Source organism: Xiphias gladius, chromosome 19 (assembly GCF_016859285.1).
Source record: "Xiphias gladius isolate SHS-SW01 ecotype Sanya breed wild chromosome 19, ASM1685928v1, whole genome shotgun sequence".
In the NCBI taxonomy this organism is placed as follows: Eukaryota; Metazoa; Chordata; class Actinopteri; order Istiophoriformes; family Xiphiidae; genus Xiphias; species Xiphias gladius.
The window spans coordinates 15,018,734-15,045,495 of NC_053418.1; the positions used below are offsets into that span (position 1 = coordinate 15,018,734).

At 41.0% G+C, this 26,762-nt stretch overlaps 3 protein-coding genes across 6 annotated transcripts in view; all 3 read left to right on the top strand.

The window, feature by feature from the left end:
- Window positions 1–7,519: 7,519 nt before the first annotated feature.
- Window positions 7,520–12,065, top strand: LOC120805428 (eosinophil peroxidase-like). Its single transcript, XM_040155647.1, has 12 exons — window positions 7,520–7,589; window positions 7,973–8,060; window positions 8,197–8,372; window positions 8,467–8,599; window positions 9,370–9,499; window positions 9,771–9,977; window positions 10,086–10,446; window positions 10,584–10,744; window positions 10,859–11,117; window positions 11,208–11,378; window positions 11,508–11,745; window positions 11,858–12,065. The coding sequence occupies exons 1-12, from the start codon at window positions 7,523–7,525 to the stop codon at window positions 12,063–12,065; spliced, it is 2,199 nt and encodes a 732-aa protein (XP_040011581.1). The 5' UTR covers window positions 7,520–7,522.
- Window positions 12,066–14,710: 2,645 nt separating this feature from the next.
- LOC120805419 (eosinophil peroxidase-like) lies at window positions 14,711–20,365 on the top strand. Its single transcript, XM_040155639.1, has 14 exons — window positions 14,711–14,777; window positions 15,113–15,200; window positions 15,337–15,512; window positions 15,606–15,738; window positions 16,332–16,461; window positions 16,585–16,791; window positions 16,900–17,260; window positions 17,402–17,562; window positions 17,677–17,935; window positions 18,026–18,196; window positions 18,339–18,576; window positions 19,476–19,675; window positions 19,783–19,815; window positions 19,935–20,365. The coding sequence occupies exons 1-14, from the start codon at window positions 14,711–14,713 to the stop codon at window positions 20,363–20,365; spliced, it is 2,655 nt and encodes an 884-aa protein (XP_040011573.1).
- Window positions 20,366–25,394: 5,029 nt separating this feature from the next.
- ebf2 (EBF transcription factor 2) overlaps window positions 25,395–26,762 on the top strand; it is a 30,410-nt gene continuing 29,042 nt past the window's right edge. For all 4 annotated transcript variants that reach the window (XM_040155372.1, XM_040155374.1, XM_040155373.1 and 1 more), the window contains exon 1: window positions 25,395–25,969. In XM_040155372.1, coding sequence (XP_040011306.1) covers window positions 25,836–25,969 — 134 coding nt within the window. In that variant the 5' untranslated portion in view covers window positions 25,395–25,835. The remainder of the gene's footprint in view (window positions 25,970–26,762) is intronic.

Sequence of the window (26,762 nt, forward strand, 5' to 3'; positions counted from 1 at the left end):
AACTAAATGGTGTTTCACTTGACTTGAAACACAGCTCAGTGACGAGCAGAGATAGAAAAAAAAACACTGTATCTTTAGCGTGACAGCGTGCAGCTATTTATTTACCTGAGCCTGGGTGATTACGTGTTGTTTCCAGCTGACGTGTTACTCTTCAGGAAACTATGCACCTTGCATTTATCCACACAGAATTCCAGATCTAGTTACTTACACAAAAGCGGAACCTCAAAAACAAGTAGCAAATAAATCTACGTTTCACTTTTAGAAATGCTGCATGAAACTGAGGAGAATTTTTGTTGACCCCATCAGACCTACATGGATTTGAGCTGCATCCTGACTCCCATTATGAAGGAAATTGCAAAATGATGCATCTTTGTCCCAATTTCCAGCGCATTTTTAAATCATGTATAAAAATTTGTGTGTGCATGTGTGTGTTTTATTCATATATATGTATATATATATGAATAAAACAAAAATCTTCATCATCATAATCTATCTACCTGTCTGTTTCTGTTTGTGACAATTAGTGATGCTTTCTCTTGTCTACTAAAAGGTTTCAACAATAGTGAGGCAATATTTAAATTTCCACTGTGTTTCTGTAGTTCACACTGTAACTTTTATTACATTTACATACATTTACAGCACCTCTCTTATATACATACATATACAGACATACACTCACAGACACAAACACACACACACAGCATTGACACACATAAATACTGTGTATGGTTTTTTTTTTTTTTACATATATGTATTTTTATAGTGAATTAATAGAATGTGTTTCTTGGCAAAGGCATATTCATAATCAGTATTTTGTAATGCTGAAATACCATAGAGGTTCCCTAAAGACAAGATCAAATCCTTATGTTCCTTCTTCTTATATGCTATATACACAACTATATCAATTAACAGAATGAAGCATTGTTTCAAAATCTCATCCAAAGCATGCAGCATGCAGAACTAGCTAGAAAATCTGGCCTTTACATTATTAAATAGCTCTGCAGAGTTTAAGGCTGCCCTGTGTACCTGCTTGCACTAAACTAAATGAATGAATTCCACAAATATTAACATAAAATACATTTTATGTATTTTTTTAGTAGAACATAATATGCACATTATAATAATGTGAACCTAGATAAAAATGCTTTTTGACAGGATCTTTTTGCAAAGATACTGAAAAACAAATCAAATGGAACTAACAGAAGTAACAAGTACAGTGGGTCCCCCTTCTCTTAGGTACAGTCGGCTTTGCTTCAGCCAGATAAGAAAGAGCTGGTAGGTGTTTCTTTTTAATATTGTGAAACAGACCATACACGAAGAAACACAACAATCTGCTGGACTTTCCCATTCCATCTGCAGTGTACCCGAAAGAAACATGCATAGAGGAACAAAAGAAGCCTTGACAATGTCAGAGTTGAGAGAGACTCAACCTGTAGATGGACAGAATTCATACCTGAGGGAACAAGCAAACACACACGCACAATAATGACAAAACCCCTCAACAGCACACACTAGTTATGTTAGGAGACTGTGAAATTATACATGATATAGGCTTACTGCAACACAAAATCATCTCCAAATCTTATCAAAGATGCATCTGTTATCTAGAGCCAATGTTACATTCATTGAAAGTGAAAGCATGACACCCTCTAACTTCTTGTTTGCAAGACAGGGTCTTATTTTTCATCATATAGCCACTATCATAAAGGTGCCATAACATTTTTAAAGAAAACTTTTTGTACTTTGTGTTACATTATCGTCAGATCCAAGCAGCCCCTCTCCCCATGGAAACCCCAATCTCCCGATTTAAATGCATTTCACTGCGAACGGGCAATGTGTACTTTTTGGACTGTATTGAAAGTGAAAAGTGCATCGTTTCTATTATCACGTATCGTTTGTCTACTAATCCATTTCCCCAAATAGCCCTGAGTATAACAGTGAAAGCATCGGCCCCATCAAAATCTACAAACACTATTAACCTATTCCTGGAAAGACAGAGTAGTAGAAGTAACAGTGGTATATCTGTACCGAATATCACCAAATGATAGCCTCATTTGATTGTGACGGATGACATTTCTCTTTGGCATTGACAGACCCGGCCCTCCTAGAAAGTGACTTTTCCATTTCGGCATCTCCGATTTCCTCCTGCATACCGCGCTCACTGACTCCCTTCCAACCAAGCGATTACTACCCGGCGGGGTGACCGAGGGCACACCTTGTGCGGCTGACGAGGAGGAGACGCCCCGCTCTGTTGGCTCCGTCGCAGCCGAGGCCACGCCACAGTCCGCCTGGTCGTGCCAGGCTCGAGGTGGCGTTAGCGAGCGGAGGTCCTGGAACCCCCTCCGTCTGATCTCAGAGACACTCGTCGCTGGTGGGCAGAGAGACTGAGGCAACGTAGGGAATTTCTCTGTCACAGAGGGCACAGTGTGTTTACCTCGGGCCGCCAGATTTACTGCCAGCGGTTTCGAATAATTGAAAAATAGGTCAAGCGACACAAATTAATTTGAATGGCATTCAAGTAATACATTTAAGTGGGTGTTGTCCAGTTTAATAGCAATCATTTGGAGTTAGGCTGTTTTTAGATACAGGGTGTTTGAACAGTACACACACACACACACACACACACACACACACACACACACACACACACACACACACACACACATACTCATATATATATATAAGAATAAGGAATTAAGAGAACCAAAACAAACAAAAGTCCTCAAAGCCAATGTAATACAACCAAGACTTCACAAATATTTCTGGTGAAGTGAAACTGCAATTGTTACACGATGCGAATCACCGATTCATCACGAATCCACACCGTTTTCATTTAAACGCGCCTCTGGCTTTCATGGAATTTCCCGGGACTTTGTTGTACTGCGCTCTGTTGCTGTAAATACACGACAAACAAACCGCAACTGTGTCATGTTGATGTCATTTACCGGGAGGTTAGGGGTTAATCAGAGGAGAAACGGCATCGCGTGAATCTACTCGCCAGACACCTTAGGTCACTTGGCGTGCCAGTCAAACGCCATTTAGTGAGACCTGGCTGCCATATACCAACTGCTCGATGGGAAGTGTTACGATCATTGTAATTGCAATTGTCACTGAATAGCCGGAATGGGAGGGATAGGGAGCTGGTAATCATAGCCTACAGTAGAATGTAATCACTTTTGTGGTGTATCCTCGTGTCTGAGGGGAAAGTTGTGCGCCAGTTGCCAAAGAGCCTTCTGGTCGGCCCGTGTGATCTCCTCGGCATTAGGTTTAGCCAGCGGTACCTTGACGTGGAAGCGCAAAGGCACTGCTGCCAGTCAGCCTCTGCCCGGACCGCATTCCCCACCCCTGCAGAGGCCTCCCCCGGGCGAGGTCGTGAGGTCCATGAGTGACTCAGAGCCTGCTGTGTTCAGTGGCTCTCAGACAAAACATGTCTCGCGTGTCAGTTGGCATACCTTATAACAGTTCAACATAAAAGCGATTGACTAATCGATAAGCTCCAAGACTGAACTCCAACTGAAAATGACATTTCTTGCAGATTGCGTTGACTAAGGCTGCATACCAAAGAAAATACAAGAATATTTGATTTTTTTTTTATTTAGGTAGGCTACCTAATGAATTATGGCAGACAATGCATGTTAGCAAATCAAAAATGTTGCCATAATTGTTAACTGCTGAGATGATGCAAGTTGAAATATGACCATGTAGAGCACAATTAACAAATGGTTACCATCATATATGAGAAAAAGTCAACAAAAGTGTGTGTTTTTTGCACAAGAGATCCTCACTTTGTGGGTTATATAATTATTGATTAACAGATTATTTAAAATCAAATCCAGCCTGGCTAAAAAATGGCTTCAGATAAAAGCTTGCACTTTTTCCGTGGCTTATTCTGTCTAAGTATCAGAAGTAACAGTGGTAAGTGCAAAGAACGACCTGTTTCAGACTGTTACATTATCAAAACTCAAACAAGCAAAGAAGCAAACAAGAAAGCAGCAACTCCAAAAATCACATTTCTGGGATTATTACTACAAGGATGAGTTAACACGTTAACAGAAAATTAATGTTGCAGCAGTTCATGGTGGATAATTCTAATGTTTAATGGGTAGTTTATTTGAAAACAAGACAAGATATTTTATAAACTGGTCATATATTTTGTCTTTAAAATCTTAATCTGCAAAGTGACTAGTATCCAACACTCTCAAATATCTGTACCGGAGTAAAAAGTACAATATTTCCCTATAAAGTAGAATAGAATGGAAATACTCAAAACTGCTATTAAGTACAGTACTAGAGTACATGTACATAGTTACTTTTCATCAACGCGGAAGTGAGTTAACAATGCTGATGTGAGTAAACACATCAGTGTTCATCAGTCAGCACAAGGAGGAGTCTCCGAAACAAATTCCAAGCGGCGCTCGATGTCACACAGTTAGAAAAATGCGTTCTCCATCTCAACAGTGAAAGGTAATGAAAAACTAGCAGACATCCACCTCCATAAATCACACTGTGTGTTTTAGACCTGTGACCCGGCCTCAAAAAGTTTCTCACATTTTTAATTTAAATCTAAAAAAATGGATCATTTTAAGATCAGTGTATCCTTAGTGGCAGTAATATACATTTAAAGCAACAGAAAAGACCTCACGATTCATGGCCATGCTAATGACACCCTGTAAATATGGCACATGGAAACCACGCATCTGATAAAAATGCTTTTTTAAAAACAAAAAAAAAAATAAATTCATTACTAATCACCGTCAGTAGATACTTAAACATTACCAGCTTAACACTATAAAACAATTACTGAACAGATAACTTGACAAAAGTTTACAAATAAAATCTGTTAATAACTATTGTATATTATTACTGCTAACAAGTATTCAGTGTTCAGTAGTCTGGCATCATAGCTCTGCTTAGACTATACAACAACAAGGCTTTTTACATAAAGCTACAGCATTCATTTAATTTTGGGCTCTTCTTCGTAATACCGTTTTATGTCACGTGTAATTGGCATACACATGCTGTAATTTTTACCACGAGCTTTTCATGCAGTGAAGTAACAAAACCAGAGAGGCCACATGCCTGAACAAATGTCAGGCTAGTTATGCCTGGTGTCTCTGATTGAATACTTTTATGGCTTTGAGGAAGTATTATGTAATGAATAGCACAAGCAGAATAGGAAAATAAAATTCAGTAGCTAGTATGAAACGATTTGTTAAGTCTAAAACCTAACAAGTAAATGAAAAGTGTGCATGCTGTGTTTTAGTATACACTTTTATTTACCTGATTTGTAAGTGAGCACTTCAACTGTAAATTTAAACTCGGCCTTGAGCATTTATTCTACTCTTGTTAAAAGAAGGGTTTGTTTGCAAAGGACTTTTCAACAACAAAGCAATTTTTTCAACAATAAAGCAATTCAATGACATTCACAGACATAAAAAGGCATTAAGACACATAAGAAAATTACATATCAATAGGAATTAAAAGAGTAAAATAAAATAGAAAATAAGGACAGTTAAAACGGGTGAATAATAATTCATATTTTCCCTCTATAAAATGTATCCAACTGTCACCAATAAAAAAACAAAGCAAAATAATATGATTATTGCATGGACATGACTTCATTCATGCAAGATATTCATATGGTATAGTAGAGATCAAATGTACCTGACGAACTGAGGAAGTAGAACCATAAACAGTAAAACACTGGGAGAATGATGCATGCAATGGTTGAGGTAAATGCTGAATTACATATATTAAAACACATACAAATAAAAACAAAGAAATAAAATTCATGTTTTGTTTAGTTTAAACAGATAAATAAGGCAAAAGACATTAAAAACCATTTAAAGATGAGGATTAAAAGGAAAGAAATAAATGCCAGACGAGCTATGAAAGGTAAAATTGAAGTTAAAAGATGTCAACATTCAGATCCTTGTGACAGGTTGTTCAAACTACTTGGAGCACAAGAGCTAAAAGCTTCTGCACTTAAGGTTTTAGTCCTGCCCTGCAGAAAACTCAACAGCTAATTGCAGAGAACTCGAGTGGACTTCCTTCATACTTTAAAAACATTTTGGTTAAGTAATCTCATGCAAGACCATGTAGTGCTTTCAAGAACAGTAAAGTAATTTTTATAGAATCAATACAAAAACTTTCAAATGGGTGGTTGTGTGTTGTCTTCTGCTCTTGGGCAACAAAGATCTGTATCAACTGTAACTGATGACTAATGACTTTTTTTAGGTGAACCAGATCGAAGCACTATAGCTTGCTCAATGAGTCAGTGAGAAAACCACCAAGTCCTCCAACCTAAACGACCATTTTGTACTTTTAGCTTTTGTTTAGGAACTTGTTTAGTGTCCTTGACTTACTTGAAAATGGCGTAATTGAAAAAATTCCTCTGTAAATCTCCAAACCAGGAAGTTTTTTGTACCTGACAGATGTGAGTGATTCAACTAGACAGTTGGTAAATATTTGTTCAGCAGGATTTAAAAAGTCCCTCGTGTTTCCCCTTCATGTTAAATGAAATTTAAATAAATTTTAAAATAATACATATTATTCATATATTGCTTTCCAAATATCATAAAACGGATTAAAAACAATCTACATAGATTATGAAGCAGTTGCAGGAATTACGAGACAGTTTATCTGAAATGTTACATTTTTTGTCTGATATGTTCAAAAACCAGTGGACCACTCAAGCAAGGCAGATTTTTACATAACATAATCATAGATATTCTGTTTATGTCTTATAATGAAAAAAAAAAAACTACTATTAAAAGATTGATGTCTGGCTCATTGAAAACACTGTGTGCTTTTGTTGCACACTTGTAAAATGTAAATCGATTCTGGTTCGATAAAAAAATGAAAAAATATTTTTTTGGGACCATGTTGGCAGGAGTCACTTCGATATGCCCCACTGTCTGTACAATGGTCAAACTTGGTTTGTTTGAAAGGATTCTACAGGGAGGAGCCCCGGTTTCTTTCAGCAGCTATGAAATCATTCAATATATATACAAGAGCTGCATGTGTGTTTGCTTGTCAAGTGGGGAAAAAAGCTTTATCGCGAAAGACCCTCTTCACGACAAAGCTGCATCATGTAGAGATTTTGACTGATAGCGTGGTTTTGGTGATTTGTTTACTCTCCTGCAAAATATAGTCATTTCCTTTGAACCTGCTCGAACAAAAGATGCCCAGGGTGTCAACAAAAGGGGTGTCTCCTGCCACAGAAGTCATGCTGCTATATATATAGACGACAAATTCTTGTAAAATGCATTGACTCTTGGCTGCAGCTGGAGGATCACCCTGGGATTTGCGGGACTTCACGGGTACTGTGGCCATGCTTCTTGTCGAACTTTTTAACTTTAATGTGTGTTTCTTCACGCTTGTGGATAGAAGATGGAGTGCAGAATCAGGCATCCTCCTTATATATTTCTAAGTATTTACTTAAAAAAAAAAAAGTCAGAATCAAATCAGTATCTCATCAGTTTTGGTTATAATGTACACACTGTGCTTGTCTTTTACAGCGATGAAGTGGTTTTTGTGCCTGGTAGGTGCAGGTCTTTGCCTGTGTTTGCAAAGCCACGAGAATGCTGGTGAGTATTATATCAATGAAATGAAATGAAATGAAATACTGTCATTATAAATGTGTATAAAATAGTCTCTTACTACAGTTGATTACATTTTGATTAAAAAATAAATAAATATAGAAGACCAGAGGTGAACATATGAATTTATTGTATACTTACTGTATATTTTTCAAAAAAGCGATTTGCTGTAATTACTGATTTGACATTTTACACCTGAAAGAAATTTTGCAGAGAAAAAACACGCTTCAGTAATTTATCAAAATAAATAAATCTATCATTATTAAGAAAGAATGGGAGAACAAAGAAACCAAAGTGGAAGGTGACTGGATTGTGTTTCATACAGGAGAGAGCAAATTGAGCGCAAGATATTTATTTTTTTTTGCCAACAGCATCACGTTTGAGCAGAAGCGTCATAGAAAAAGCTGTGATTGGAGCAAAGGCCACTGTGGACTCAGCTTATGAGTACTCTAGAAAAGAGTGAGTGTACAAATCCACTGATCCGCTGTTTATGGTCAGTAATTGAATAAAAGCAACGACTTCGGTCTAATAAAAACGATACTGAAGATATTCTGAATGAAGATACTGACAAATCGGACCTCTCCACACAACACAGGAGCCTTAACCGTGTGAGGAGGAATGCGGCGAATCCTTCAGACGTCCTGCGGCTGCTGAAGCAGCCTGCTGGTCCCACCCGTAGTGCTGTGCGTGCTGCAGACTACATGGATATAGCTGTGAAGCTGATCAAGAGGTCTCTGGGTAGCCGTCAAAAACGCTCCATCAATGCCACTGGTGTGTAGCCTTTACATATTCTCCTAACTTTCCCCACAATTATTTGCACGTCGGTAACAGCTGAGTTGATTTTTTCACTGCTTCCTTTAATTAGATCTAATCTCTGAGGAGGATCTGCAGGTCATCGCTGATCTGACAGGCTGCTCTCCCCGACATCGTGTCCCTTCTTGCAAGACGACTCCCAACTTACACACGTTTCGCACTGCAAGCAGCGTCTGCAACAACGGGTGAGGCAGCTGCTAAGTAGCAACTCTAGGTTTAATGGAAGAGCCTGGAACAAATCACAAACATGTCCACAGCTAATTGACTGCTTATTTTTTTGCCCCTGGCACCAACCTGAATCTTGCCGAGGACTTTCCTCCCAGTTCTGACTTTTTCTTCTTTTCATTGCACAAATACAGATATTAAGTAGACTAGAAACCATCATGCGATGGGATTACATGAGCCGCGATAACCCTTAACATGCCTATGTTCCGAACAATGAGTACACAGTAGTTATTACTACATTATTACCTGAGCGCTCAGTACTCATGGGTCGGACCACACCAATCGTCTTCATTTTGATCTCAGCTACACACCTGTCAAGTTTCATGACTGTCTCTCGCACGATTGTGACGCAATATGTCCACAGACGGATAGACAGACTGACCATCAGCTGCCAAAGTAAACAAAATCGCCTCTGTGGTCGTTCCCTCTACAGAAGGTGTCTCCAGTTTGCCATGACACACTCTCTCTCTCTCTCTCTCTCTCTCTCACACACACACACACACACACACACACACACACACACATACACTCACGCATACAGACTCACGAGGTTAAAACAATGTCATCCATGCTGCCGCAGCTAGTAAAGTGGGAGTATACAGTTTGAGCCCTAACATTCCGTTTTGAAAATGTTGCCAGTAATATCAAATGCTGGTAGGTCTACGTGCCATGCATGGTACACCCATGTACAAGTCAAAGAAAAAATAATAAAGGACTTATGTTTTCTTAGAATAAACACACGCTGGGGATCCTCCAACATACCTTTCACCCGCTGGCTCCCTGCTGAGTATCAGGATGGCATCTCTCTGCCTAAAGGCTGGGACCCCAAGCGGAAAGTCCAAGGACGTTTGCTGCCATTGGTATTGCTTTATTATCATATATATATATATTCTATATATAGTATGCAATATACTGTACAAACTGGATGAGAAGAAATGTACAGGAAAGATGCAGCAAGTGCTCCTGAGAAGGTGTAAAAAGATAACAATACAGAACACTGACAAACCGATGATTTAATCACATCTGCAGTGATGCTTAGGGTATTTTCTCACTTGTAAAAGGAAAAATTGACAATGATAGATGTATAAATCCTTTTTACCAAGATGCTCATTGTCTACATCCTGTCCCCAGGTAAGGGATGTGTCCAACCGTATTCTGAGCACAGCTAATGCCGATGTGGAGAACGACCCACTCTACACTCACCTGGTGACAATCTTCGGCCAGTGGACTGACCACGACCTGACCTTCACCCCTCACTCTCCTGTCATCCGGTCATTCAGTAACGGTATTGACTGTGACAAGAGCTGTGAACGCACAGAACCTTGCTTCCCCATTGAGGTCAGTTTAATAGGATTACACGAGAAAAGACGTGAATACACCTAAAGCACAAACATGCACACGCCCACACACACACTGAATGCTAACTGCCTCTTGTCATGTAAACAGATCCCCAGGCAAGACCCCCGCTTCGGCAGAAACACAGAAGAGTGCATGCCCTTCTTCCGCTCAGCAGCAGGTTGCGGTTCTGGCAACACCGGCCACATCTTCGGAGCAAGAAATGTCCGTCAGCAGATGAACTCTCTCACAGCTTTCATTGATGTAGGCCAGGTGTACGGTTCAGACGATACCAAAGCTCACTTCCTGCGCAACCTCACCACGGATGAGGGCCTTTTAAAGGTCAACACACAGTACACTGACAATGGCCGTGAGCTCCTGCCCTTCACCAACATGAGTGCCAACATGTGTGCCACACGAACCCGCATTACTAATGAAGTTGATGCTGAGGAGGTGCCCTGCTTTCTGGCTGGTGAGTAGCAGCAAAAACACTGACATAAAAAGTCCACCGCAAGCATTAAGCACGTGTTGTGGTTTTCATAGTTACAGCTTAGGTAAAACAACCTTTAATTGCGATTATTACAAGATGCCTTCTCCTTTGTCTCCAAGGTGATGAGCGCGCCAATGAAAACATTGGTCTGACCTCTCTACACACACTGTTGATGCGTGAGCACAACCGTCTGGCACGTGCCCTGGCCAAACTCAATCCCCATTGGGATGGAGAGAGACTCTACCAGGAGGCCCGCAAGATCATGGGTGGATACTTCCAGGTTAGAGAGGGGTGTAGCTGCATGAAGAGCACAAATCTTGCAATTCAATTAATGCTTGAAGGAGTGGTACGTCCTTGTGCGGTTCAGTTAATTCATTCTCTTTTTGTTTTTCAGGTTCTCACCTTCAGAGACTACTTGGTCCACATTGTTGGTCCCGACTTCATTACCAAGCAGCTGTCCACCTACCCTGGTTATGATGAAAAGGTGGACCCCAGCATCTCCAATGTGTTTGCCACAGCTGCCTACCGATTTGCTCACCTGATGGTTCAGCCTTTCATGTTTCGTCTTGATGAGAAATACCAGGAGCACCGTGATTACCCAAGCCCGCTGCTGCACAAAGCCTTCTTCACACCATGGAGGGTCATCTTTGAAGGTATGGCCAAGATCCTTACCTTCTCGGTCCTTCCCTAAACTGAGAATGAATGCAGCTGATCAAACCTAAATGATCTCTTGTGCTCTTCAGGTGGATTGGACCCAATCATGAGGGGGTTGGTGGGTCGCCAGGCCAAGCTGAACACACAGGATCACATGATGTCTGATGAACTGAGGGACAGGCTGTTTAAATTCTCCACTGAGTTGGCGCTGGATCTGGCCTCTCTCAACATGCAGCGAGGAAGAGACCATGGACTCCCTGGTATTACTCTGATACTATCTTTCTGTGTACTTTCTGACTTTTATCTCTAGGATCATGTCTGTGTCTGAGTGTTTGCAGGCTTTAGAGAACATACACGTTGTAGTAATGTCACGGTGTGCTCCCTTTTAGGTTACAACAAATGGCGTAAGTTCTGTGGGCTGTCACAACCACGAAATCAGAGACAACTCGCAAACGTTCTGAAAAATAGGAGACTGGCCAGGGGCCTGCTTAATCTATATGGCAAACCTGACAACATCGATGTGTGGCTGGGAGGAGTGGCTGAGCCGTTTGTCCGTGGAGGAAGAGTGGGACCCCTCTTTGCCTGCCTGATTGCCACCCAGTTCCAGAGGATCCGCCAGGGAGACCGGTAAGCAGACAGGAAGCAGACCTGAAATTACATTACTGACAGACATGTACTAAAGATGTGGAGATAGTTGCATTAGCCACAGTTTTAGACATTAACAAACTTTCAATTTCAGACTTTGGTGGGAGAACGACGGAGTCTTCACTGAGGCTCAGAGGGAGTCCCTGAAGCAGATGTCACTTGCCCGCATCATCTGTGACAACACTGGAATCACTGAAGTACCAGAGCAGCCCTTCCAATACAGGCTCAGAGAGTCTGGTTACACTAAATGTGGGGACATCTCTGCCTTTGACCTCAGTCCGTGGAGGGAGAATATTGTGTAGAATTCCTCACTGCAGCAGCCTGACTAAAGACAGCTAAACCTCAGAACATCAGATTTTCCTGTGTGGGAGGAAATCTTTCTTCACCCTGCTGCTGACTCACATGAAGTCCTTAAAACATTACTGACACAGAACTACAATGTTGAAACCCCCTGACATGGTTTGACTTTTAATATTTGCTCTCTTTGTTGTGTCGAATGGAATAATTTTCATTTTAATCACACGAAAGGACGATTCTTGTGTCAAACTTTTGTATTAACTGCTGTGAAAAACACGTGATTGCTATGACTGCTATATTTTCTCTGTTTCTTTTGATTAAAATGTTATATAATGACTAATGTAGATTTTTTACAAAAGACGCTGAACACAATTAAACACACAAAACACTGATAAGGTTAAAGTGAAATATATTGTAAGTTACAATATCACAAGAAGTCAAAGGAGAGCCTCAATAGAGTCTTACAATAATCTTTATAGTGTTTCATGCGACAAAGAACTTAGTCCCAATTGGTTATCTTCAACCCAAACACATTATCCAGTAAGATAGAAACATATATAATGTTCATGCGCTGGCCATGCATTGGCCATGAATTAAAGCTCAGACAGACATAGCTTGGCTTATTTCCATTTAAGGTAAGGCGTCAGGCAGCTCAATAGGTAGGCCTCCCTGGCCTCATACAACATCTGTCTACGGCTCCTGGGAGAGACCTTGAAACTTCTATAGGAGAATCACCAAAAGTGAATAAATGATAAACCAACTTTTCCTTCACACTGGCAAATAAATGTGACCCATCTGATCATTTTTAAATAAGTGTTTTGTTCTACATGTGTCAGTGGGAAAATATAAAAGTGTTTTTTTTTTTTTGTTTTCCAAACATTAGTGCAGGAAGTTGTTTTCTTTTCCTACTGCAATGTGTCAGATCGTTGTGTGGCTTGTTAGGAAATTTGGCGAGGTTTTCACCCCAGGAAGTTGTGGACACCTGGCATATCTAACATTCAGCCTCTTTAAAACGCTACTGCAGAGCCCAACTGAATAAGAAGATTCCTCCTTCAATTATAATGACTAACATTATTATTTATATTTGTAGAGATACACAATATTCATATAGAACTTTTCAAAGGGAACACGAAAAGTTGAAGAAATTAGGTTACAGTAAATAAACCAAACAAACCAACAAAAAACAACAACAAAAAACTGCGGTTAAAGCTAAAATGAAAAATTTATACCAACGAAATGACAAATAATAACTAGATTTAACTCTATACAAAAGCTATTTGTATAAGTGGTATGTGAAAGAGCAGCTGACGCTGTCAGGCGTTGTTCTGCAGCTTTAATGCAGCTATGATTGTTGGTGTTGTTGTTGTTGTTGTTGTTGTTGTTTTGTGTGTGATTTGATTTATAGTAACCCAACAGTATGTCAGGGCTGAGAACGCAGAAGAAACTGTGTCCATTAATCCCGTATTATTACATTTCATATATTCAGAATGGTCTAACTTTTTTGTACGCAAACTGCAGTTGACCGGCCGGCAAACACCAAAAAATGAAAGAACAAATTATAACGCCAAAATGTTTCACTGTTTGAGAGATTTTTTTTCTTGGGTTACCCAAAATGTCGTTCAATACGTTGCATTATTCCCGACGACTTGCTCATCTGTCTGGTTTTATTATTTTTTTTCACCATAGATAAGAATAAACCTGATAAAACGATAAAAGCATCTGTCGTGGGAATGCGGAACCCCCGCACCATGGCCAGATAGGCCCTGGGCCCCTCCACCACACAGTTTTAAAATTAAATCAACTTATTACTCAATTAACTACAGTTCACTGGGTCCGATGTATCAGAGTTATTGTATTTGGAGACAAACAGTATTCAATAAACAGAAGTGGTCCCGGGAGCATCTCAAACAGAAATCGAAGAAATTCATATATATATATATACTTTTTCACCTGTCCTGGCCCTCTTCTTTTTTTAAAAAAACAATACGTGCATGAAATCAAAAACGGTGGTGTAATGTCCACATCACCTGATTAAATGAAAAAGATGTTTAATGATCAAATGATCTTCTAACGCGCTATTTGATTCATGAAAAAATGATTGATTACTTCTTGAACAGGCAGTTATTTCCCACACGTCTGCCGATGTTTACCATCGGTGTTTTTTCCTCATCGCCTCGCCTCTGTATTTTCGAAATGACCACATTGGCGGTAATATGAAGCTGCTCAGCTGACAGGGACACTTCGGGGAGGGAACTAGGAAGAGAAAAAGAAAATTCCTTTTTTCCGAGCTAAATTCCAACAGGCGTCACGTCAAAGGAAGCGACTGGCTGCCTATAAAACCGGAGCGACACTGACCTCTGGCAGAAACTGCAAGTTCAAGTTGGATGCTGCAAAACACTGAAGGACAAGAGCTTTGCCTATTTCACAGGTAACCTTTACATATGCTTTTTTTTTTTTTTTTTTACACAATAAATACACTTAATATGCTATACGCAATAGTAATGTCGTGGATTGGATTATATTTGTTTTTCCATTAAAATTTTAAAAGTATTTTTCAAGTAGTTTTGAGGTCAATTCAGAAATATTATGTTGGTCCGGAATAATTGACCAGTGCCTAAATGGGTGGAGAATATTTGGCTCTTTTGCAGGGATGAATCGTTTTCTGTGGCTGCTGGCTGCAGGTCTTTACCTGTGCTTGCAATGCCAGGGGAATGCAGGTGAGTGCTACCTATATCATCTTCGAACAGCCACAAACAGTTTTAATGCACTTAATGTGTAACTGATCTAAAATAATCTCATCCTACTACAATTTATTCTCTTATATTTGTATTATAAATCAGATCTCAAAGAAATATACGTTTGCTTCTTCATTTATGTTACTATAAATATTTAGTAAACTGCTGTAGTTGCGTGACATGAATGAAACCTAGAAAAGATCTGGTCAGAATTGCACTGACCAAAAAAAAAAAAAAGAAAGAAAAAAAACAGTATTAAGACTGAACCAGAAAGTCAATTAAACTAAATATGTTTTGTTTTCTTTTTTTGTGTCCAGAATCACGTTTGAGCAGAAGCGTCATTGAAAAAGCTGTGATTGGAGCAAAGGCCACTGTGGACTCAGCTTATGAGTACTCTAGAAAAGAGTGAGTGTACAAATCCACTGATCCGCTGTTTATGGTCAGTAATTGAATAAAAGCAACGACTTCGGTCTAATAAAAACGATACTGAAGATATTCTGAATGAAGATACTGACAAATCGGACCTCTCCACACAACACAGGAGCCTTAACCGTGTGAGGAGGAATGCGGCGAATCCTTCAGACGTCCTGCGGCTGCTGAAGCAGCCTGCTGGTCCCACCCGTAGTGCTGTGCGTGCTGCAGACTACATGGATATAGCTGTGAAGCTGATCAAGAGGTCTCTGGGTAGCCGTCAAAAACGCTCCATCAATGCCACTGGTGTGTAGCCTTTACATATTCTCCTAACTTTCCCCACAATTATTTGCACGTCGGTAACAGCTGAGTTGCCTTTTCACTGCTTCCTTTAATTAGATCTAATCTCTGAGGAGGATCTGCAGTTAATCGCTGATCTGACAGGCTGCTCTCCCCGACATCGTGTCCCTTCTTGCAAGACGACTCCCAACTTACACACGTTTCGCACTGCAAGCAGCGTCTGCAACAACGGGTGAGGCAGCTGCTAAGTAGCAACTCTAGGTTTAATGGAAGAGCCTGGAACAAATCACAAACATGTCCACAGCTAATTGACTGCTTATTTTTTTGCCCCTGGCACCAACCTGAATCTTGCCGAGGACTTTCCTCCCAGTTCTGACTTTTTCTTCTTTTCATTGCACAAATACAGATATTAAGTAGACTAGAAATCATCATGCGATGGGATTACATGAGCCGCGATAACCGTCAACATGCCTATGTTCCGAACAATGAGTACACAGTAATTAATACTACATTATTACCTGGGCGATATGTACTGATGGGTCGGACCACACCCATCGTCTTCATTTTGATCTCAGCTACACACCTGTCAAGTTTCATGACTGTCTCTCACATTCACACACGCATTCATTTTCATTTCAAAATTATGGAAAATGAAAATATGCGTGGACAACTGCACAGCTAGTTTTCATTTTGAACAAGTCAAATCTATAAATCATACTAATTATGATGTCCCTCATGTGGGGTGGGGCTCGGGACTTGTGCTTCATGTTAACTACCTATCCTTTACCTACAGTACAATAATGGATTTATTTCTCTCGCCTATAGGCAGAACACACGCTGGGGATCCTCCAACATACCTTTCATCCGCTGGCTCCCTGCTGAGTACCAGGATGGCATCTCTCTGCCTAAAGGCTGGGACCCTAAGTTGATAGTCAACAGTCACATGCTGCCCTTGGTAATGTACTTCAGAATATTGTCTTTACTGACTACAACACAAATGGCCATGGAAAAAAAAGACACTTGTAAGTTGTGCAAATCCTTTTGACCAAGGTGCTCATTGTCTACATCCTGTCCCCAGGTAAGGGATGTGTCCAACCGTATTCTGAGCACAGCTAATGCCGATGTGGAGAACGACCCACTCTACACTCACCTGGTGACAATCTTCGGCCAGTGGACTGACCACGACCTGACCTTCACCCCTCACTCTCCTGTCATCCGGTCATTCAGTAACGGTATTGACTGTGACAAGAGCTGTGAACGCACAGAACCCTGCTTCCCCATTGAGGTCAGTTTAATTGGATTACACGAGAAAAGACGTGAATACACCTAAAGCACAAACACACACATGCTCACACACACACTGAATGCTAACTGCCTCTTGTCATGTAAACAGATTCCAAGGCAAGACCCCCGCTTCGGCAGAAACACAGAAGAGTGCATGCCCTTCTTCCGCTCAGCAGCAGGTTGCGGTTCTGGCAACACCGGCCACATCTTCGGAGCAGGAAATGTCCGTCAGCAGATGAACTCTCTCACAGCTTTCATTGATGTAGGCCAGGTGTACGGTTCAGACGATACCAAAGCTCGCTTCCTACGCAACCTCACCACGGATGAGGGCCTTTTAAAGGTCAACACACAGTACACTGACAATGGCCGTGAGCTCCTGCCCTTCACCAACATGGGTGCCAACATGTGTGCCACACGAACCCGCATTACTAATGAAGTTGATGTTGAGGAGGTGCCCTGCTTTCTGGCTGGTGAGTAGCAGCAAAAACACTGACATAAAAAGTCCACCGCAAGCATTAAGCACGTGTTGTGGTTTTCATAGTTACAGCTTAAACAGGTAAAACAACCTTTAATTGCGATTATTACAAGATGCCTTCTCCTTTGTCTCCAAGGTGATGAGCGCACCAATGAAAACATTGGTCTGACCTCTCTACACACACTGTTGATGCGTGAGCACAACCGTCTGGCACGTGCCCTGGCCAAACTCAATCCCCATTGGGACGGAGAGAGACTCTACCAGGAGGCCCGCAAGATCATGGGTGGATACTTCCAGGTTAGAGAGGGGTGTAGCTGCATGAAGAGCACAAATCTTGCAATTCAATTAATGCTTGAAGGAGTGGTACGTCCTTGTGCGGTTCAGTTAATTCATTCTCTTTTTGTTTTTCAGGTTCTCACCTTCAGAGACTACTTGGTCCACATTGTTGGTCCCGACTTCATTACCAAGCAGCTGTCCACCTACCCTGGTTATGATGAAAAGGTGGACCCCAGCATCTCCAATGTGTTTGCCACAGCTGCCTACCGATTTGCTCACCTGATGGTTCAGCCTTTCATGTTTCGTCTTGATGAGAAATACCAGGAGCACCGTGATTACCCAAGCCCGCTGCTACACAAAGCCTTCTTCACACCATGGAGGGTCATCTTTGAAGGTATGGCCAAGATCCTTACCTTCTCGGTCCTTCCCTAAACTGAGAATGAATACAGCTGATCAAACCTAAATGATCTCTTGTGCTCTTCAGGTGGATTGGACCCAATCCTGAGGGGGCTGGTGGGTCGCCAGGCCAAACTGAACACACAGGATCACATGATGTCTGATGAACTGAGGGACAGGCTTTTTAAATTCTCCAATGAGTTGGCGCTGGATCTGGCCTCTCTCAACATGCAGAGAGGAAGAGACCATGGACTCCCTGGTATTTATTTAGTCTTTATACCTTTGTTTTTCCTTTATGTTGAGAATTAATTTTGCCCACGTGTCCAGGCTTTTGCAGCCATTACAGATCATACTCTGACATTACACATGACAACATTTTCAGCATGTGTGTCCCTTTTTAGGTTACAACAAATGGCGCAAGTTCTGTGGGCTGTCACAACCACAAAATCTGGACGAGCTGACAAAGGTTATGAACAACACTGATCTGGCCAGGCACCTTCTGGATCTCTACGGCACACCTGACAACATCGATGTGTGGCTGGGAGGAGTGGCTGAGCCGTTTGTCCGTGGAGGAAGAGTGGGACCCCTGTTTGCCTGCCTGATTGCCACCCAGTTCCAGAGGATCCGCCAGGGAGACCGGTAAGCAGACAGGAAGCAGACCTGAAATTACATTACTGACAGACATGTACTAAAAATGTGGAGATAGTTGCATTAGCCACAGTTTTAGACATTAACAAACTTTCAATTTCAGACTTTGGTGGAAGAACAAGAGTATATTAAATAAGTGACATTGGTAAATATGAGAACATATGGGCGCCTATTGTAATGTGGCCAATGCTGAAATTAACAGTAACATTTCACCACATTTAGCTCCAAACAACGTTTTAAAAAAGTGGTGTGAAATTTTTAAGTCACTTTTTTTAGTCACTTTTTTAAAACCAGATTTACAGAAGTATTTGTGAACTTCGTCATAATTACTTTTCTTCTAAAAAAATATTTGATGTAACCTAAGGAAGACTGTTGATAGCGCTGGACCTCTTCATTGAGCTTTTATTTTGTTACTTCTGCTGACCTGCTGTGAGAATTTGCATATTAGCTAAATATTTGGTTTCACCAAGCACCTGTGACATTTAGATTTAACATTTATCATTTAGATTTAAATATTAAGTATTTAAATATCAAAGAAGACTGTTTAGATTTAAGATTTAAGATTTAGATTTAACATTTAGATTTTAGATTTAACATATAGGTTTAAAATTTAACATTTTAATTTAACATTTACATCTATTTAATTTTTATTTTCATTTTTTTTACAAGAAATGTAAATATGACAAAGTTCACAAATATTGCTGTATATTTGGTGAAAAGTCCCTTTAAAAAAAATCACACCAATTCTTTTAATGTTGTTTGGAGCTAAATGTGGTGAAATGTTGCTGTTAATTTCGCGCCTCTTTATAATCGGTGCCACGTATGTTATCTGCACCTCTATGTTCATTTTTACAGACAGACTTTAATTGGACCGAACTGTCCAATTTCAGACTTTGGTGGGAGAATGAGGGAGTCTTCACTGAGGCTCAGAGGGCGTCCTTGAGGGAAACATCACTTGCCAAAATCATCTGTGACAACACTGGCATCACAGAAGTACCCGAAAGACCCTTCCTATACCGGCCCCGAGGATATGATTACATCCAGTGTGAGGACATCCCTTCCTTTGACCTCAGTCCATGGAGGGAGGACGGTGAGTTGATGTTCTGAAATCCTCTCTGAAGCAGTTGACCGAGGATGATCAGTGCCAACACTGGAGTGTTTTGGAAATACTGATTTTTTCCCTTTAATGTTCTGTAGGACAAGACTCACGTGGACCCCCAGGACCAACAGGTAAATCTAACACTTCCTGTACTATTATCCGTAAATATTGAAACTGATATACTTAAAGATTTTCTTTTAAATGGGAAGGTTCTGTTAGTATAATTGTACTGATGTCTTTTTTCACTCAGGACTCAGAGGGCCACCTGGTCCGAGAGGCCCTCTTGGACCCCCTGGCACTGAGGAGAAAGTTGCCTTCTCTGTGCGGCTGGGCAACGACTCCCCCAAAGCCGGCGTGCCAATCATCTTTCATGAGGCCCTCTACAACGGACAGAACAGCTATAACATCAAGACAGGAATTTTTACCTGTGAGCACCCAGGCGTTTACGAGTTCCAGTTCCACTGTACGATCAGCCAGAACTCTGGCAGTGTGGATTTGATGCATAACGGTAAGCTGATTGTGCACTCATTCACCACATGGCAGAGCGGCTACATCACAGCCAGTGGCAACACGTACATTAAGCTTCAGAAGGGAGACAAGGTCTGGCTGGTGGCCAACCATAGTGGCAACGGTCTGACCAGCGATAGCTTCTTCTCAGGGCACCTGCTGTTCACTGAGTAGGAGACTGTACTTGATACAGCTGCTGATCCATGACATCCTCAAAAAACTGCAAGTTGAAGTTCAATAGAGCATTGCTGATAGTTTGCTGAAGTCAGCAATCTCTATGTACTAATAGGAACCATAAATGGAGAAGTTACCCATTTCTAATGCATTTAAAGACAAAATGACATCTTAAAATGGACATTTTTTTGCAGTGAACCTTTCTGACGGAAAAGCACATTGTTTAAAAACCTGTGGCATTATTTGACTGTTTAAAAGTTTTATATTGAATGAAAGAATGTTCCTAGTGCAGTGATCCCTTCACTTGTAATATAAAAAAAAAGGTCAAGGGTTAATTTACATATTCTTTTGATTAAGTACTGAAAGCAATGTGACAAATGAAAGGATCACTAAATGACTTGATTTGTGATATGTTCTAATTTTCTTTTGAAGTGATAATTTTAATGTCATTTAAAATTGTCTTTACCTCTTTTCTAAAAGTTGGACAGTACAGTAAAATTTTGCAGCTAATGTCTGGAAAATGAGTGTAATCAGTCAATCCTTAAATAAGCTAAAATTGCAAGAGATGTGATTTTTAATAGATTTTTGGAACACACTTTTGTTTGTTCCAAATTTAAGTGTAAGACTCCAAGTCATTTTTAAGTTTCGCATTAATAAATTATTGTTGTATATATTAACATCTGCTTCTGAGTGTAATTTGTGATAATACAGAACAATACTTCAGCAGATAGCATATTTGTCTCCAAACCCAGCTGACTATGTCCTTAAGCAGACCAGCAGATGGCACTGGCAGACAGTTATTCAAGGACAGGAAAGCAGGCACAAGCACAACCTGTGGGTTTGGATGAATTGCAGTTACTGCACTGCTACAGGACTAGAGCTAGTTCTGAAGTTGAACTGTTGATTTGTAGCCTATACTGGTATCATGTAAAAACTTCAAAAATCACAAAATCATCATTACTTAAACACGTAAATAAATAAAGTCATAAATTTCAAACTGAAGTTTCAGTTAAAGCAAAGCAAAGAATCAAAACAGGTCAGTCGCTTGGAGCTACATTACAGGACAGGATGTTCAGAGGAGAAATTTATTTAGATTATATCTACAGTATCGCAATTCAGTTTGTTTTCTCTTAAACCTCTTTATACTGATTAGAAAGACCCAGCTTGGAGAAACTCAGTTCAATAGCTGGTGAGTTCTTTTTTCCTCAGCAGGAATGTGAATGCGATCCCTGTCTCTAAAGCAAAGATTCTATTACAGTCATAACAGATCATGCAAATCATGCAGATCATAGAAATTAGCGAGTCATCCGTAGTCAATCAGTGATCTTCAGGATTTCTGTTGTTGTCTGGCAAATGTTTGACCACTTCACAACAGTATTTTTGTTGTCTTTTAAATCCATGCGGGCTGTGCACTTGTATGTGTATCAGAAAATAAATAACATAACTCACCAAGACACTTAAATAAAGGGGAAGCATCATAAATGTCTTCAACTGCACATATGCCTTTTATGTTATGATAAGTCAGAGTGTCTGCTGTGAAGGTGAAAGGTTGAGCGTAATTCAAAGTTTGGAATAATATGCTGAGCAGATGCTAAAGGTAAAATATATTGACCCAATTCACCAGAAAGCCAAAACCATCAATTTCTCTTTTTATGAAATTGATGAAAAAGCTCTTCAGGCTGGAACAGTAATATGGAAGCTTACTGTAATACTATGATATTCAGAAGTACTTCTGTGGTAGTTTTAGTCCATCAGTAACCCTTACAAGATTTTCCGTTTGATCATTTTTGACAATAGATATTTTAAGGCTCTCTAGTAGTTGCATTGTATCCTCATGAAGTTGATCATAGTAGATTTTTTTTTCTTTGAGGAATTGATTTAACTCCAAATAACAACAGGCCCCGTAGCTATTGAGATGAATCCAAATGTTTGTTAAAAGTTGAGCAGATGATGGTTTTTGATATTAAGGAATGAGGCTAAAGGTGGCCACTCCCCAGGGGATCTGCATCCTTGCCTAAGTAAGTAAACAAAAAACGAGAGCAATATATGGCGATCGATGGAGACGTGGTGTGTCGCATTAGCTCTGTTGTTTTCTACACAGTGGAGCGGAGGGACGGGAACCAGCTGCTGCGTCTCCAGCACCCCCCCCCCCCGCACACACACTCGCACACCACGCCCCTCCTGACCTCTGTGGACACAGTGCCATCCACAGAGAGTGGCTCTGGGTGTCCCATGGGATCAGGGGAATGCTGGAGAGGACGAGCGGCACACGATACCCCATTGTTTGGTTTAGCAGTCACTGCGCCGCCCCCCCCCCCACCCCCCACCCCCAAAACACACGGGCTGACCGTCCCAACGGGTTAAATTGATTAGAAAGACGTTTGTGGCTTGACTAATCCTCCATTTTCGCCCCGACTCTCCGCTCCACCAAATTAGAAAAACCACACATTTAGGCAGCAAGTCTTGCGGGTTGTGATCATCTCGGCCGAGCCTCTCGCAACTGTGGGGCTGAGGTGGAGAGAGAAGTTGGTCTCCCCACAACTGCGAAACGCACAAAATAGACATGAGAGGTTTTTTCTGTTAACTTGCTCCATGACCCATCTCTCTGTTAAATCTACAACTTTCAGCACGCACGAGCTTGGCAGTAGGCGACAGTCATAATGCCCCCTATTATATGATTAACATAATATCGATTGCCATGAAGACGCAAATGCTAAAATCGACTATCTAGGGGGAGATTGTGAGACATTAAGAGAGACAGAGTATTTTAAACGATACACTCTTCGTTAAATGTGTTACAGCTGCGTGTCTTTTTGGCAAAACGAATCAAAGTTTCCTCTGAAATAAATAAATAAATAGCTCACAGTACATAAACGCATGTTGTGAAATGGAATAGGACCAGAGGTACACGCGTGATTTCCTAAAGGTACAAGGACATTCTCAGAAACCATTCAGGTCAGCCTTATGGCTCATGTCAACTAAAAATGAGTTTGATGACTCTGAGGATTTCTGATGTACCTACCATAAAGTATAGGCGACCACTACCTAACATTAGTGGTGTTTTCCAGCCTGCGGCAACTGTTTCTCAGGTTAAATGTTTTTTTTTTTCTTTTCGCGTGTACCACCCCACACATCCCCGAGCAACCGCAGTGCAGTCAGTTCACATCCACCTTTAAATGCACCTCTTCTCTTTGGGCCACTTTTAGTTTGCAGAGGAAGCGTCAGAAGCTTCCCTGCACATATTCCTCCATTCTGCGTCCGTTACCTGAGATTTTTCAACGAGGCATTGAAAACCAACAATCCGGGCCTGGATGCACCGAGGGTGTGGGGCTTCTCTTAAATGTTACAGTGAAATAACCAATAAATCCATACAAGCAATTTTGGCAGTCACCCTGCATTTCAAAACGTCGGTCTGGACGTTTTGCAGCGAGTGCAGGAATTTATTAAAGTGTGTCATCATATTAAGATTTTTCATGGTTAAATAGAGCTGTCAATCATGTTAGGGGAAGTGTGTGAGGGACACGGCGACGGGGCGGAGACCCGGCAGCAGGATTCCCCAAGACTGCTCTCGTAATTGGGGGAACATCTGACTTTGTCCCGCGCTGGCAGATGGTGGGTTGGGGCGGGATCCGAAGGGGGAGATTTACATTCATTGTCCGGGCGCACAAACTCCACACAGAGACAATAGTCTCAGTGAGGGGCAAGGAACCAAGCTTGGAAAAAAAAAACAAAAAAAAACTTTCCTTTTCAACGCCAAAACGAACGGGAGCGGAAATTAATTTTCAGTCTGCAAAAAAATGCTCCAGAACATGGTGTGAGGCGAAACACAAAACACAGATCCATTTCGACTCAGAAAATTATGTGAACAAAAATATTGTTAATATAAAGTGTAGATCTTGTGAGTTTACATTATTGATAAAAAAAAATAGCAGAAATTGTCCTTGGGGAGTTCACACTTTTTAGGTTATTACAGCCCAGATTGTTTTGAATGATCCAAATAAGCAGCTAAAGAAACTTTGTCAGACTTTATCCAAAAAATATTATTTTATATACACGCGTTACGTTATATATATATATCACTTGCCAAATTGTGCTTGATGAAAGCATCTATCTTGTCATCTTATTTATTCATTTATTTTTTACTGATTTGATGACCAGTGTGGATTTGATAAAACGGTCCGTTGTATTGATTAAGGAACTCATCCCGGGCGCTGCCGGTTCAGAGGTCCAAACGCCAATCAGAGCGCAGACCTGTCCGCTGCTGGCGGAGATTGATGGACCAACCAGACGGCCATTGTTGAGGCTGACACTGGTGCGATGCCTCCTCGGCGGAATCACTGCGTTCAAAGGAGCAGACGGTCGAGCTGCTGAATATGCGCCCGTCGAGAAGGCGCACTTGCGTTAAATTCTGACTGGAATGAATAGACCAAACAGGATTTGCTGTTGAGACTAACCAGGGCGCCCGTAGCCCAGTGTACAGGAGATGTGAAGACCCAAATGCACACGTGGCTTTTATCAAACATTCAGAGATTATCGAATATAAATAGAAAACATTTTGTGAGGAAACTGCAAGCTTTTGATAAAATTATTCCATTGATTGAAGGTTGAATAATATAAATAGTATTGATTGTACAGGCTCCCCTATGTCTTCACCCATGCACAAACAAAGAGGAACTTTTATTTCAGCTACACCGCAAATAATGTTTTTCTCAGCCTACTTGAAGAATTTTCAGATGCCTCTAGCCTCTGCCTTAAAATGTGCACAGTGTTGTGTTTTCCCTACATCAACACCCTGGTCGAACTTAATTGCGTGAAAAGTTTGCTGCGAGAGTCACTGGTTGGATGCTGAATCTGGCACAGGTCCAAACAACGGATGCACTTTACACCAATGAGAGCATCCATTTCAACAATCGGTCCCCCATATGGCACTAAGGCCCCTCCTCCACGCTCTATCCCGGCAGAGGGTCTCATTCATGCTTCAAGACAGTGGTTCACTGCAAGCTTCCTGGCCCTCGGATCAACTGTTTTGATCCGATCTGGCCTTGTGACAAAGGAAGACTTTCTGCACACCGATATTTCAAGAATATTCTGAGAGGGACTCGCTTCCGAAACTGTCTGAGGAGCTCAGCCCACCGAGCAGGTGATCATTTGCGCTCGAACTGACGCTGGAGATTTGCGCTTGGACAATGCTTGCAATCAGTGGGGGAGTGTATTTATTATCATCGTCTGAGCCCTAAAAGAAAGTCTGTGTGGATTTTTTTTATTGAGGCGCCTTTTGAAACATCACACAGCACCGGTCATTTATTTCTCAAAGCTCCGCGCAAGCTCTGTTTTCTTGTGGCACTCTGGAGGAGAGCAGAAACCTTGAGGTGGACCTTCTGTTGTTTGCCAAAGTCCTTAAGCTCTCCAACTCATTTTTTTTTTCCCTTAAGTTCAAAGAAGTGCACCACACGGTCGGGACGGGGCTTAAATGTTCGGGATCCAGGAGCATCTGATACGAGAAGTGAGCGGATTAAAAGAGAGAAGTCTTGGAGAGGAGATGGATCCAGTCCGGTCGTGGGTGCGTAATGTCGGGGTTGTGGATGCGAACGTTGCGGCGCAAAGGTACAGTAGAAACCCAGCTCATCTGTTGACATTACCTTCTCACCAGGTGTTTTCATCATTTGAGCTCAGGCTTGTTCGCGACGTGACAGAATTTATTTTCATGATCAGCATCATGAGCAGAATATAATTCATAATATGCGAATATTTAACATCGGAACAGGCAACTTTTTAGAAAAGAGCCGCAAACTACTTGTTGCAATAGATGACACGAGTCCCCTTTTAAACTCACTGCCCTCAAACTCACGAAACTTCTTCAAATGTGATGAAAGACCAAGACTTGACAGTATTATTATTATTTTTTTTAATTGATTAAAGGAAGGTTCTGGTTCTGTGCACGAAAGGGAAAGTAGGCCTATGTTGCCAAACACACAAGGAACATTTGATCAGAGAATTTACTGTTGTGCAAAAGGTCAACTTGCATTTTTAGTTTGCACAATCATATTTGATACAATTTTTCAAAACCTGTATGTGACTAAAACTAAATATATTAGACCAGCTATTTTAGCTAATGGAGCCAATGTTTTTCAGCTGAAAAACACGTTTATCCTCACCACACACTTTACATTTACCATTTTTCCTCAGCTGAAGTAACGGGTTTTCTGTTGCTGAATCCTTCTTGTTCTTATCCCAGGGTACACATGCCACTGGATGTTCAATCATCCTCTTCACATTTTTAATTTCTATACCAACAAACATACATTAGTGTTCTCAAACTGATCGTGTCCGAAGTTTAGAAAACAGTCCAGACAGAGTCATAAAAACGCAGCAGAAGAAAGACAGTAGGCACCAAGTT

Coding starts and splice junctions, on each gene's coding strand:
- LOC120805419 (XM_040155639.1), top strand. CDS start 14,711: ATGAATCGTTTTCTGTGGCTGCTGGCTGCAGGTCTTTACCTGTGCTTG. Junction 16,792..16,899: donor AACCCTGCTTCCCCATTGAG/GTCAGTTTAATT, acceptor TCATGTAAACAG/ATTCCAAGGCAAGACCCCCG. Junction 18,197..18,338: donor AAGAGACCATGGACTCCCTG/GTATTTATTTAG, acceptor GTCCCTTTTTAG/GTTACAACAAATGGCGCAAG.
- LOC120805428 (XM_040155647.1), top strand. CDS start 7,523: ATGAAGTGGTTTTTGTGCCTGGTAGGTGCAGGTCTTTGCCTGTGTTTG. Junction 9,978..10,085: donor AACCTTGCTTCCCCATTGAG/GTCAGTTTAATA, acceptor TCATGTAAACAG/ATCCCCAGGCAAGACCCCCG. Junction 11,118..11,207: donor ATGGAGGGTCATCTTTGAAG/GTATGGCCAAGA, acceptor TGTGCTCTTCAG/GTGGATTGGACCCAATCATG.